Source organism: Struthio camelus, chromosome 7 (genome assembly GCF_040807025.1).
Source record: "Struthio camelus isolate bStrCam1 chromosome 7, bStrCam1.hap1, whole genome shotgun sequence".
Lineage (NCBI taxonomy): Eukaryota > Metazoa > Chordata > Aves > Struthioniformes > Struthionidae > Struthio > Struthio camelus.
The window spans coordinates 25,400,240-25,413,459 of NC_090948.1; the positions used below are offsets into that span (position 1 = coordinate 25,400,240).

The 13,220-nt window shown below is 38.1% G+C and overlaps 1 protein-coding gene across 2 annotated transcripts in view; it reads left to right on the forward strand.

Moving 5' to 3' along the window:
- The window catches only part of VCL (vinculin), a 69,486-nt gene extending 57,203 nt beyond the window's left edge, over nucleotides 1-12,283 (forward strand). For both annotated transcript variants that reach the window (XM_068950463.1, XM_068950464.1), the window contains exons 16-21: nucleotides 429-731; nucleotides 1,320-1,444; nucleotides 1,782-1,967; nucleotides 8,135-8,338; nucleotides 8,959-9,063; nucleotides 9,742-12,283. In XM_068950463.1, the coding sequence (XP_068806564.1) occupies nucleotides 429-731; nucleotides 1,320-1,444; nucleotides 1,782-1,967; nucleotides 8,135-8,338; nucleotides 8,959-9,063; nucleotides 9,742-9,888 (1,070 nt within the window). In that variant the 3' untranslated portion in view covers nucleotides 9,889-12,283. The remainder of the gene's footprint in view (nucleotides 1-428; nucleotides 732-1,319; nucleotides 1,445-1,781; nucleotides 1,968-8,134; nucleotides 8,339-8,958; nucleotides 9,064-9,741) is intronic.
- Nucleotides 12,284-13,220: the final 937 nt, after the last annotated feature.

A 13,220-nucleotide genomic window follows, 5' to 3' on the forward strand; every position in this document is an offset into this window, starting at 1 on the left:
CTTAACTGCCTTGTCACTATGTATAACCCATAAGGAAAAAGCACAGCTGGAGGGGCCTTTCCTTTTGTATGAAAGGGAGAAGTACAAAAAGTACCGAATACGCCTGTAGAAACTTGATGGGAGGAGGAAGCTCTGCTGCTTATACTGTGCCAGCCAAGTCTTGACTCGACTATATTCCACAGCAGAGGAGTAAGAGCTCATGAAGTCATTAGCGGGAGGAAGCCTTGTTCAGCTATTCTGACTACAGTTAATGTGCTAGATGGGCCGCAGAGTCAGAAGCAAAATTGCACTAATACAGTCGATCTCGTCTCTTCCCCTTGCCCCGTTTGGAAGTACTTATTTTTCTGGTGGCGACTAGTCCCTGGAATACCAAATATCCCTTTCCACAGATGAAATTGGAATGTTAACATGTTTAATTTTTATCGTAGGGTTGGTGGATGAAGCCATTGATACCAAGTCTCTGTTAGATGCATCAGAAGAGGCTATTAAGAAAGATCTTGATAAATGCAAAGTTGCAATGGCCAATATTCAACCTCAGATGCTGGTGGCTGGTGCTACCAGCATTGCTAGACGAGCAAACCGAATCCTACTGGTTGCAAAACGGGAGGTTGAAAATTCAGAGGACCCTAAATTCCGGGAGGCTGTTAAAGCAGCCTCTGATGAGCTAAGCAAAACTATATCACCAATGGTAATGGATGCAAAAGCCGTGGCAGGAAACATTTCTGATCCTGGTAAGGATTCAATGAGCTGATTTTGAACGTATTTCTTACTGCTTAAAAAAGATATGAAGTAGTCCTCATTTTGTCTTGTTGCAGCTTTACTTCCCCATGCATGCAAATTTTGTATACACTTAAATCCCAGAACGGTGAAAGCGAGGTCACACCATTACCTGCAGTATCTTGCTCTTGTTAAACACAATCAAAGACCTCTGGCATGTTCAAGTGAAAAGGATTCAGCATCCCAGTTTATGTGATTTCATGATCTTTATCTGAAACAAGTAATTTGTCACCAGTTACCAGTTGTATTACTTTTACAAAAAATATTGTGGAATTTATTTTAGAATAAACGTTGTTCTGGGAACTACTTTGGTCATTTGTAGTGACTATTACTCAGTCCAAGCTTTGTTTTATGCATGTTGCACGTGTGACAACTAATATTTCAAACAGTTTAAACATTCTGGTAGTTTGTGAACATAATTTCTGCTAGTTATATGTGCACTCTGCACAATATCTTATGTGAGTATTTTTTGGGTACTGTTGCTCTCCTAGATAATAAGGAATGCTAGGCTTTATTGAATTTGGAATGGGATTATTTTTCAGGTTTGCAAAAGAGTTTCTTGGATTCTGGATACAGAATCCTGGGAGCCGTAGCCAAAGTCAGAGAAGCCTTCCAGCCTCAGGAACCAGATTTTCCGCCGCCTCCTCCAGACCTTGAGCAGCTTCATGTACGTATAGCATAGTTTGTATTAGAGTATTCAGTTACCACTGGCAAAGTGTGGTTTGCACACTGAAATTACTTGAGTAAATTTTTATTCCTTAGAAATAAAATGTGTTACCTGGCCAGCCACACACACAAGTAGCCTGAAAAAAAAAAGAAAAAGAGAAAGAAAAAAATCCAGCTTTCAAAGGAAAAGATTAAAGCATGGCTCTCTTACAACAGAGCCCTTGAAAAAGTAGAAGACAAGCTCATGCAATCGTGTCTTCCCATGACACCATCCTTGGCTTGATCTGTATACTATTTCATTGCACTGAATCTTTTTTCTTTGTTTTTCCCTTCCTTAGCTGACTGATGAGCTTGCCCCTCCAAAACCACCACTACCAGAAGGTGAAGTTCCCCCACCTAGACCGCCACCACCTGAAGAAAAGGATGAAGAGTTCCCAGAGCAGAAAGCAGGGGAAGCTATTAATCAGCCCATGATGATGGCTGCTAGACAGTTGCATGATGAAGCTCGGAAATGGTCTAGCAAGGTAAGAAAGTGTTATATATATGTATATATATATATATCTTGGGCTAAAAGGAGTTATTTTTCAGGATCAGTTTTTTAGTTTGGTCCAGAGTCAGCTGCCCTAATTCTATATTTTGGACTTTGGCTTAATAGTTGTGATTTTGTGTCACAGTTCTTAAGTTGGCTATCTGCTATCAAGCTATATAGTAAACTGTAAACTGTAATCTCTCTGATATTTTTGGCTATGAAGAACTTGATGCTTTGCCTAGGAATCAAGGATAATGATGTGTGCAGGTCTTTACGCAGTTTCTCTGAAAGGCATGAAACAACTGTTTCTGTGGAGAGAAGGGCATTGATTTTATTTAACTTTTTAAACTTACTGGTACAAATTATGGCAGTGATGTTTCATGCTCGAGTATTGAATAATATACGCTTCAAATAATGAGCTTGTCCCCAAAGAAACAAACAGTCCAGGTCCCAAAAAGTCTTTTTTGCCCAACTTAAACTGGAGGGGGCGGGACGGAGGGAAAAAGCCTGGTTTGTTTCCAGCAACTCTTTACGTTGGTCCTATTAAATCCTAGACAGTTATGAAGATGGACTTCAATACAGAATTAAACAGTGTATGGACAGGATATATAGTGATGGAGTACTAAGAGTGAATATGAAAATACCCTTGCCAGTTAGTTGCCTTAATATCTCTATTCTTTGGCCACCTTTGTATAGCAGCCAGAAGGGGAACGTCTGCAGAAGTCATACTGCAGAAGCTTTATTAGGAGTGCTATAAAGTAAGAGGCCCTCAGTTTCCCCATTCACTCTATTTCTGAACTAGTGATGGCAGAGATTAGTCTTATAGAGACCAGATATTAAAATCGTAGGAGGAATTAAACTCTTTCAAAATGCTCAGAGTGAACTATATATAGCTGTTCTAATACTCAGAATTGCTACAACGCTTTATTAACTAGTCTTCTATGCTAAGGTGTTTGTGATCCTTGATGCTACAATTGCCTAGAGAGCCACTAGTGCTTAAGACTTTCTAGGCTGACAATCTAACTGCTGTATTTAACTGACTTTGCGAAGTCCATATGGATGTTGCAGATACCAGCTGCAGGACTCATGAGATGGGTTGTCTTAATTCTGGGAGGAGCTGGAAGTGACTTTGCAGTTAATATGGTGCAGATAGGATCAGAAAAGTGACCATATATAGGTGGCCTGATCTCTTTCCTTTTTTGTAATGAGTCACACTGCTATCAAGGCCAGAAGTCTTCATTTTCTTCCAACTTCAATGCTATGACAAAGTAGCCTGAAGTCTTTATCCAGGCTAACAAGTGCAAATTTAACTCTTTTGCTTCTCTTCTTCAAAGAGATATGTTTTGCCTCTGGCAGCTACTGAGTAAGGACTTTTCTGAGTTTTGGCCTTCTACAGGTATAACTTAAAGGTCAGAGTTTGGCTTTTAAAGGCTCTGCTTTTTTTCCTCCTAGGTAGATGGTGCATAAAAAAGATAAATTTGAACAGCTGACAGAATCAACTTCAAATTTATGTGCAGAGTAAGGAAAACCTGTGGAGGTACAGATAAAATGCAAAAGAAATCCTGCGAATCAGTTTGACTGTCTTTTCCATAACAGGAAAAGCTAAATTTATTTTCTTCATGCTTTTCAGTGTGCCACATGCATTTTCATATTATTAGAGGGATGCTACTGGAATTTATTAGTCATCTCGAAAGGTAGTTTTGAGGTTGAAAATTTTAATTTCCACTTTCTAAAATTATTTTGATGTTTGAATCCCAGAGCAGGTAACTTATCTAATATAGAATATCTATAGTAAAAACATTTTATTACTTACTGTATATTGTTAACATAGCTATTAAAATATTTATATATCGAAGCAAAGCAGTGGACCTTAGAACTTGCTGATTGTGGAAGAGCTATAGGGTTAGTGTCTTTGGATTATGAAACACTACTTTCATTGCTGTTCCATAGGTTGAGACCAACAAACCAGGAAGTTAGCCTGATGTTTATCCTTCTGTCATTCTTCTAAACAGTCTGACTTTAGTAATAACAGAGTATAGTTATTTTGTCAATATTTGGGGAAGGAGGTAGTGATCAGTAGGACACGGTTTGTCAGCAACAGTTTTTCCAGCACCCATACTCAAGGTTTTAATTTCAAAGTATTTTCTTAGTCATATTTACAAAAGCCAGAAGTATGGAGTTTTAAAAACTGTTTCTGTAGTTTCTCAAGTCACTTTCTTATTAGGTGGAGGAGGAAAGGGATTGATGCACAGTACCACTGAGAAATATAGGTTAGATGTAGAAAGATGGAAACACAGTCCTGCTCGTGTTAGATGGCAGCAGACTGTGTATCAAATAGTTTCTGCTCTGTCTGCCTAATTATATTACCCTACTGATGTTTTACTGTGTGTTACCCTTATGGAAGAGGAAGTACTTAGTCTTTTAAGAGACTTGCTGGCATTCTTCATTCTTGTAAGATTTAAACCTAGCTGATTTTTTTCTTCTCTCTCTCTCAAGTCCTTGTCACGGAATGGACTCTGTACTCCATTTTTCTCATGGAGCACAAATCAAACACTGTCAATTGCTGTAGATGTTCTTATCTTCTTCCCCATTTGGATAATTCAGAGAATAAAATTTTGCTTTTTCAGTTAAGCTCCCACATCAAAACTGCCTTTAGAAGTGAGGGGATATTTGGAAGCTTTTCACTGGATTGGGACTTAAGAGTCTTTCTTTAAAGATGAGTTATAACTTGTTCCTTCCAAAAGTTTTGGCTTTTTTCCTTGGTTTAGATGCTTTTCTATAAAAGGCCATATCGTTAAGCAAAGCAGTTGAAAATGCATACTTTTTGATAAGGGTTGTGTGGCTTGCTTCACACTAAGTTTCTAGTCTGAGAAATGTAGTTAGTAAATGTGTGGAATATTTTTTAATAAAATGCTACTGTATTCTAGACACTTGTACTGCTGAACCACTGTTACCTCTTCCTTATATGATCTACTCTCAGGTCAATATATTTGTTTGAATCCTCTTTTTTCTTTTTTTAAGGTAATGGATACAGCATATTGTGGCAAAACAGTATAATTGTTTCATAATCCTCTTATTTTACTAATTTCATTTCAGTCTTTTTTTAAAGAACTGTAATAGTCACAGCATTCATGACATTCAGTACCACCTCCTCTTTTCATAACCAGTTTTTGTTTTTTCAATGTTATCTGTGGTACCTCAGTATTCACTTCTACAGTCTGCTGTCCCGCCTCTTTTTTTACACAACAGAAAGCAGTATGTCAGGGATTTTTCTGTGCTGCTGCTGCTATCTCTTCTTGTTACGTATGTGTGAAATGGCTTCTGTGCAAAGCTTTGTCTGCACAGATACCATGATCATCAGCTGCTGTGCCTGCCTCTATCCAGTCAAAATGACTTTCTTTAAAACAGAAAATCCATTCATTTCGTCATTGCCTTGCCAGAAAAATGTTGTTCTGAAAATCGGCCTCTGCGTGTTGAAGCTGTATGCTTAGTTGAAAAATGTTGCTGCGTCTTTGAACTGTAACTTAATGTTCTTGGTAACTTTTGGTTCACAGGTGAATTGTTTGTATCCCTTTTGCTAATCTTGTATTCCTTCCCCCCTTCCCTCTGACCCTGGAGTTGTCCTGTGGTATCCTTAGAGGCCAAGAGGATGTTTGGTCACTAAAACAGCTCAGTTCATGCTCTTCTACCAAATTCTGCTTCTCATACTAACTGTCCCCTGTTTCTCCACCCTTGCTGCCACCTGCAAAGCCTGATGTGACTGTGATTAATGAAGCCGCTGAGGCTGGTGTAGATATAGATGAGGAGGATGATGCAGATGTTGAATTCACTCTCCCCTCTGACACTGAAGATGATTACGAGCCTGAGCTGCTGTTAATGCCAACCAATCAGCCTGTTAACCAGCCCATTCTGGCCGCTGCTCAGTCTCTACATCGAGAAGCAACCAAGTGGTCTAGTAAGGTACTCCTGAGTCTCCCCCGGGCGACTGGTCTGTATGCATCCGGCCATTGGGGAACGCTGGCACATTTGCATCACTCTTGATCCCTGCTGGGTCCCGTGATTCTGAATGAACAAGTGTGTCTGCACTTCATTTTAAGGACTGAGAGTGGCTTCACGAGTTTGTTAGGTCTGTCTGTCAGTGTCAGATTGAAGCTTGACTTGGGTCACTTATTAATATTAAAAGGCTTCCTCTCCCTTTGCATCTGCCTGTTCTTCTTTGTTATGGCAGTTTTCAAATTGTAATAGGGGTTGTCTTCCCTTCCCCCCCCCTTTCTTTTTTCATTAATTCTGGCTACCTGTGAAGAAGCCATGGTTAATGGTTTCTTAATGACTGTTGTAATGATGCAACAGAACATTCAGCATTCAAGAAGTCATTTAACATGTCTGTTGTGCTTTGCCTCCTTTGCCCTCAACTAAAATACGTATGAACAAGGAATGGCTTTGTATGGCAGTGTTTATCCAAGAGGACTGTCTGCTGGCTTGCTCTTGGCTGATTTGCAAATGCTCGTCTTGAGCATTCTTTTTTTGAAGAAGCTGCACTGAATGCATTAGTTGCTGAACTGAGATTGTGTTTATACAAAACCAATGGAAATGTAAAATGAGGTTCAGACATTCACTAGTATCCTATCTCTTCTGCCTAAGCACAAATGTTTGCAAGACTGGTCACTTTTTTTTGGAAATGGCATGCTGCAAAAAGTATGGCTGTTGGTGTCCTATAACTAAGATTAGGTGTGTATGTGTATATATATATACAGTGAACTATTCTTAATAAAAAGGGCTTTAAAAATGTTCTTGTCCTTTTCAGATTCTGATGCTTGGATAACTTGTTAGAGGGCTTCGTAAATGACACTGATCCTAATTACTTGATCCTCCTACGTGAAAACATGGAAAAGTTTTCTTATGTCACTTACATCCTGAGTGGTTATACTAGGAAACTGTTTAGATATTAGGTCACAGTAATAAATAGTTCAGCTTTTTATATCACCTGTATCTGTGTGATGTTTAATGATATGCTTGAGATTTTTTTTCTTAAATTTACCAGTAGTGAGTCATGGAGGTATGTGCACAGGGGTAGAGGATACATTTGCTCAGTTGAGTTCTTTCTATGTGCTACTTGCTCTGAACTTCATTGGTCATTAATCATGGAATTATACTGAAGAAAATGTGCTAATACTTAAACTCACTATGCTAATATTTCATCCACGCAGCAGGAATGTCTCATGGCACCAAATATTTCACGTTTGTCTAACAACTTTCTACAAAGGTGAATCTAAATATACTAACAGACTATATTAACAATTGATCATCTAGGTCTGCTTTTCCTTGCACTACGTTTCTCTGGAACAGTGTGAGAAACACTTTTGCCTTGGTCATATTTAGCTCACATGTTGCAAATATTTCTCAGAAGTATTTCTGTAACTGTAATTTTAATCTATTTAGTATAAGGAATCTGAATTTAGTATGAGGTATACAACAAGATTATCTCTTAAAGTATCCAAAATACTTTTCCCCGGAAGCCTTGTTTTAAAGGGGGAGAGTTCATCAAAAAGGAAGACTTATTTTTGAAGAATAAGAGATCATTGAATCTCATTACCACGTCACAACCTGTAACGGAACTTCTGTGTTACAGGTTCTCTTCCTTTTTTCCCTTACCGATGTAGTAAGGTAGCACTATAGCTGATACTCAAATGACTTCAGTTTCAGATGCCACTTAAAACTTCATGTTCAATTGTTCGGACTAGACTATTTAACTTAATTAGTGCTATTTGGTTTAACAAGCTACTTGGCACACTTCTTCAAATAATGTTGCTTTACTGGGAAATCTGGAATTTCTAATGCTAATAACATGCTTCATCTTAAAGCCTAGCCAGCAGACCAGTAACCTATTCCATGGACAGACTAACCCTTTTCTTTACCACTTCTTTTTTTCCAGTTTTGAAGCAAGCTTTTTTCCTGAGTGTTAGGAAGAAAAGTATATCACAAATATAGGGTTAGTACAGATCTTCCCTGTTCCTTGAAGAAACCTCTTCTGTGTACACAAATCATTCATCCATCCTTGACTTCTTGAAAGTGTTGGCTACCAAAATGTAGGCTACTGCTCAGGTGTGACTTCTGTGAAGCCTCCAGCCTGGCACTAACACTAACTGGTGGTGTTCTCTTCAGGGTAACGACATCATTGCTGCCGCTAAACGAATGGCGCTGCTAATGGCAGAGATGTCTCGCCTGGTGAGAGGCGGTAGCGGAAACAAGCGCGCGCTTATTCAGTGCGCGAAGGATATTGCTAAAGCATCGGATGAAGTTACTCGGCTGGCCAAAGAGGTGGCAAAGCAATGCACTGACAAGCGCATTAGAACTAACCTCTTGCAGGTAAAGAGTTAACTTCTAAACGCCTCAAAAATACTCTTTCCTTTTGTTCTTCTCCCAGTACGGGTGAAGGCTGGAGCACAGGAGCTGTAAATCACCTGTATCTTTCCTTGACTTGCTGTTAAGCTTTGTCAGTTTCTAAGTCTGATGTTAGGTCCCATTGCAATATATGTTTGGTAAAGTCAGGATTTGCTTATAAGATGGGTGGAAGATGCTAGTGCCCAAAAGAACTTGAAAAATACCATGCTATGAGCACTAGTCTGTGCAATGTCTACATTGCTTTATATTTCACCTAGTAATTCCTCTTGTATCAAAGTATAATAGCAGTAACATAACACACTCCTGGGCTTTTTTTTTTTTTTTTTTTTTTTACCATCTCAGATAGCCAAATGCACATCGTGCCATTCCTGACAAAGGAGAAAGGGAAAAATGTTGGCTCTGTTCTTCCGAAGAATTCATATAGCAAGTCAGAAGTAAAATAAGAAGTTCAAGTATCCTACTAACGCTTTACGTTTGTTTCTTATCTAACACTAAAGCAAAATCAAAGAATTTAGCTGAAAACCCAGTCAATAATTTACTGATTCAGTTTACAATGTGAAGTGTGTTTTATCCTCATTCCTTAGGTCTGCGAGCGAATCCCAACCATCAGTACACAACTCAAAATCCTCTCCACTGTCAAAGCTACCATGCTGGGCAGAACTAATATCAGTGATGAAGAATCAGAACAGGTAAGAGGTGTAAAATCTGATGGTAGTGTGAACTGTTGTTCACAGTTTTATGGGAAGAAGATGTAATATCAGATGTGTTCCAGGAATTAAATATTGGAAAGCTTACCACAGCTCTGTGGTGAAGCTAATTTTAGTATAGTGCTTTAGTTCAAAGGCTACAGTTTAATAGTGGGACATTGATTGTTCCCAAGTCACAAAGTTATTTTCATTCAGATGTTTATATGAACAATTTGTTAATCTCTTGACTTCATAGTAAAAAGCAGGGCTAAGAACTGTATTCCAAAACTATAGAGCAGGTTTGACCTCTAAGTGGTACTAGCACCCTCTGGTGGGCAGTAGTGAAAATATTTTTATTCTCCCAGCAACTTCTAAAGTGTCTTAAAATTTAAAATTGTTACTTTCATAATGCATGTTTTTCAGTTGAAATCCTGCAGATCTTATCACAAGGATTTTTGCTTCTGAGACGCTGAGCTTTTATTCATATTTTCAGTAAATGGGCAATGAAAAACAGGGTCTCGTTGTGAGTCAGTATATTACTTGCTGGTTTCCAGAGTCTGATTGTTTCATGTACTTCTTATAATTTAGACAGACTTAATGTTTGTACTGACAGAATGCTGCTGTCCTGAACATGGTATTTATTAATACATTGGAAACAATTTTTCCTTCCTTCCTTGACAGGCAACTGAGATGTTGGTTCATAATGCTCAGAACCTCATGCAATCTGTAAAGGAAACTGTGAGAGAAGCTGAAGCAGCTTCCATTAAGATTAGAACAGATGCTGGATTCACCCTTCGCTGGGTCAGAAAGACTCCATGGTATCAGTAGACACTCGCCCCATAAGTATTGTTTTCTGTAACATAAAATGCCTCTTTTTGGAAACAGAAGAAAAATATTAACAGCAAAAGGTGCTGTAAACGAGCTTAAAATTAGCTTATGCTAATGCCCCATTCTAAGGGTATGAGTTTTATGTATATGCATTTCAAGTATCTTCGGAAAGCGTTTGGTATCAAACACGTCATAATTGCTTCCGATAGTAGCCAGTTTTTATCCTTTTTTGCTTTTGAAGATTTGAATCTTCATGAATTCTGTAATCCCAGAAGCACATTTCATTTATGCACTGTACGTTCTAGTAATTTCCATGTGGTGATATGCATGGACTTCACTTTGAGCTTGTACCGAAAGTCTGAGACACTAACAGTGTTACTTGGCGCAATGATACAGGGATAATCATTGATATATAAACATTCAACTTTTCAAAGAGATTTTAGTTAGCTATTCTTAAACCATGCAGAAATGATGAAAAGTGTGTTTAAAAAAAAAAAAAACAGTAAGGAGGGCAGAACACTTGTGAAGTGAGGATGAAAAACCCGTTGCTGAAATTGTTTTTTTTTTTTCTTTTCTTGCTGTTAATTTTGCTTGGCAACAATAATTTAAGTCAACAAAAACTGGAGCTGTCTTTGTCACCCTGTTGCCATCCTCTAGGTGGGCATTCCAGAGCTCTTATTCTGTCCTGAAATGCTTCACAGTGGATGTTTGTGGCACGCCATGGGCAGCTTGAGCCTTATGATTGAAGGCCTTAAATCACAGAACTTTTTCTTTCTTGCTTAGTTTAGTGATGTGAGCTGAAAAATCTTGGTTCTCTTAAGCTAGCTGCACATACCCAAAACAAAGATAATCATGTCCAGGATCAGCAAATGTCATGCCCTGGCTCTTTCACTTTGAAAACCAAATGATCACATACATATAGCATTATTCTAATTTTTCTTTCATCTCTCCATCTAATGTTATTCCAGTCACTGACGGTAGAAATTAAAAGATGAACAACAATGTTCAATTCAAGAAGCCTCTCTGCCCTTCTTTCTAGCAATGAAATAGCAGTTGCATAAGCTTGTCCAAATCCAAGTGCTGCAGGGACACGAAATCCTATATTTAGGTAGCCAGATGACAACTGACAGTCAGTTGTTCCTAATACTAAACCTTTCAGATATTTTTACTGTTTTTAAACATATTTAGAGGCCTGAAGTTCAAAAACCTTTTCAAGTCCTAGTAATAGTAAATTGAACAAAGTGTTAGTATGTCTTTTAAAAAAAAAAAATTTGTTAGTAAAATATACTTGATATTTTTATGCTTCCATAATTGAACATGCCTTTATATATATTCATGTTAATTGCTCAATAGTCTCCTTTGGCATTTGACAAAAAAGGGAATTATTGTTTTAGAATGGGTCTCTGTATGTTTACAAGGAACTCTTTCAAACTTCTACCCAGAGCAGCATTGACATTATGAGGACCCTTTAATTTCCATTTACTAAAAATTGTTGCATGGTTGAACCACCTTGATTAAAGTGCCCTTGTGGAAAAACTGCTCGGTTAGCCTAACAAATGAAAAGCAGAGACACAATATAGTCAGTTGTTCTTTGCCTGTCTGTAACAGTTATTCTACACTTGGATTTTCTTTATTCCCCTTTCCTGCACTGTTTTCTTAAAAGGGAAGTTAAACTGATTATAAGACATCTGCCTCAAACTGACTGTAGCAAGAGAAAGTGTGTTCCTCCTTAATTCACTCCCTGTGTCTGGGTATTATGAAGCACATGGTACTTAAGATCTTTCCTTAGTATTCTCTTCCTGTAATTACCTGTAACAGGAAGAGTAAGGAAGGGATGCCAGAGCCTTAACCTGAACGTCTTGCGTTTGGTTGGTTTATACCAGATCTTTAACGTAATTGTAATGTAGTCATTTCTATTTAACAGTGAATAACACTGAATAGGTAGGGGTTATTTTTAAGCAGTCCTCTGAAGAGTCTTCCTGTATTTCTTTTCAATGCTTCTCCCTCCCCTCCCTGTCTGCCGCCCCCTCCCCCCCAATTCAGACTTCTCCATGAGACTTTTTTTTAGCATCACTGTTTAGTTGCTTGACTGATATTAATGCAATATTACTAATGCCTTTAATACATAATTGTTTATGCCAAAGATCACTTTTTGTTTATTGAGGAGTGTTTGTGGGAAAGTTATGAATCATGGTTGCCTTTGATACTCTGAGAATGTTTGCTATGAGTTCTTGAACTGTTTTGTAGAAGCCGAGATGCTTGTCCACCTTATGCAATTACTGCTTTTTTTGAACACTATTGGTCTTCATACCTGAAACGCAGCAAAATTTGAAAAAGACCATGAATGTCTGTTAGAAATGTTTTACCACTATAAAACTTCATTTATAAACCAAAATGTGTTATATAGTCTAATGTTTTCAACCTTTTTCTTTGGTTCTGTTAAAACAATAAAAATGCATTTGTACAAATGTTAGCTTGAGTTTTACAAGTTCTGAACAGAAGGGTGCAAAACTCTTGAAACAGGAAAAGAGGACTAGACAAGTTGGGCTTTTTCTCTTGCACTAGTAAAATTAGCAATGAAAACTATTTATTGGAAGCTGTGGCCCAGTGGGAAGAAATGGGCTTTCTTGGCAGGGGCCTCATGGTCATCTGTTCTAGCACTGCCACGCAAGGCTGTGAAAACTTGAGGTGGGATTTGTCTGATCCTGTCATTAAGAAGGAAAGAACTACTACTCCGTCAAACGCTGTGGGTGTATTTCATTAATGTGAATTTCACTTCGCAAACCTGAATGCAAGGGCAGTTAGCATGGAATCAGTGTTCTGTTTCTTGCTCCTTAAGAGCAAGAACCTCTTATCACCTATTCATAAAATCTTTATTATATAGAAAAATTTCTACAAGCACAGCATACACAATGGTCTGGCTTCACAGAATGAACATTTCTTGGTGATGCAGGATTGAGAATGTAGTCTGACAGTGCAGGAAGGCATTTGGGATTTAGTGATACTACATGAAATACAAATTTTTTCATTTTTCTCCTGAATGTTGGGGGAGGAAGCTATCATGAATTATGTGTATGTCATGAGACTGTTAACAGCAAATATTAAAAAGTTTATTCCATTTCAACCTCTTCCTTCTCCCCCTCCAAAAAATATTTTTTTAGGCTAAACTGCGCATGCTGTTTATGTTGCAATTTCCGTTGACAACTTCTAGTTGTCAGAAATGAGAATTTAAGTTCCATTTTTCTTAACATCAGACTTTCTTCTTCATGTTTTCTCCATTTCTGAAGGAGGAGTAGAACTTGAGACGCTCACCTTTGTCAGCACTCCCAGAG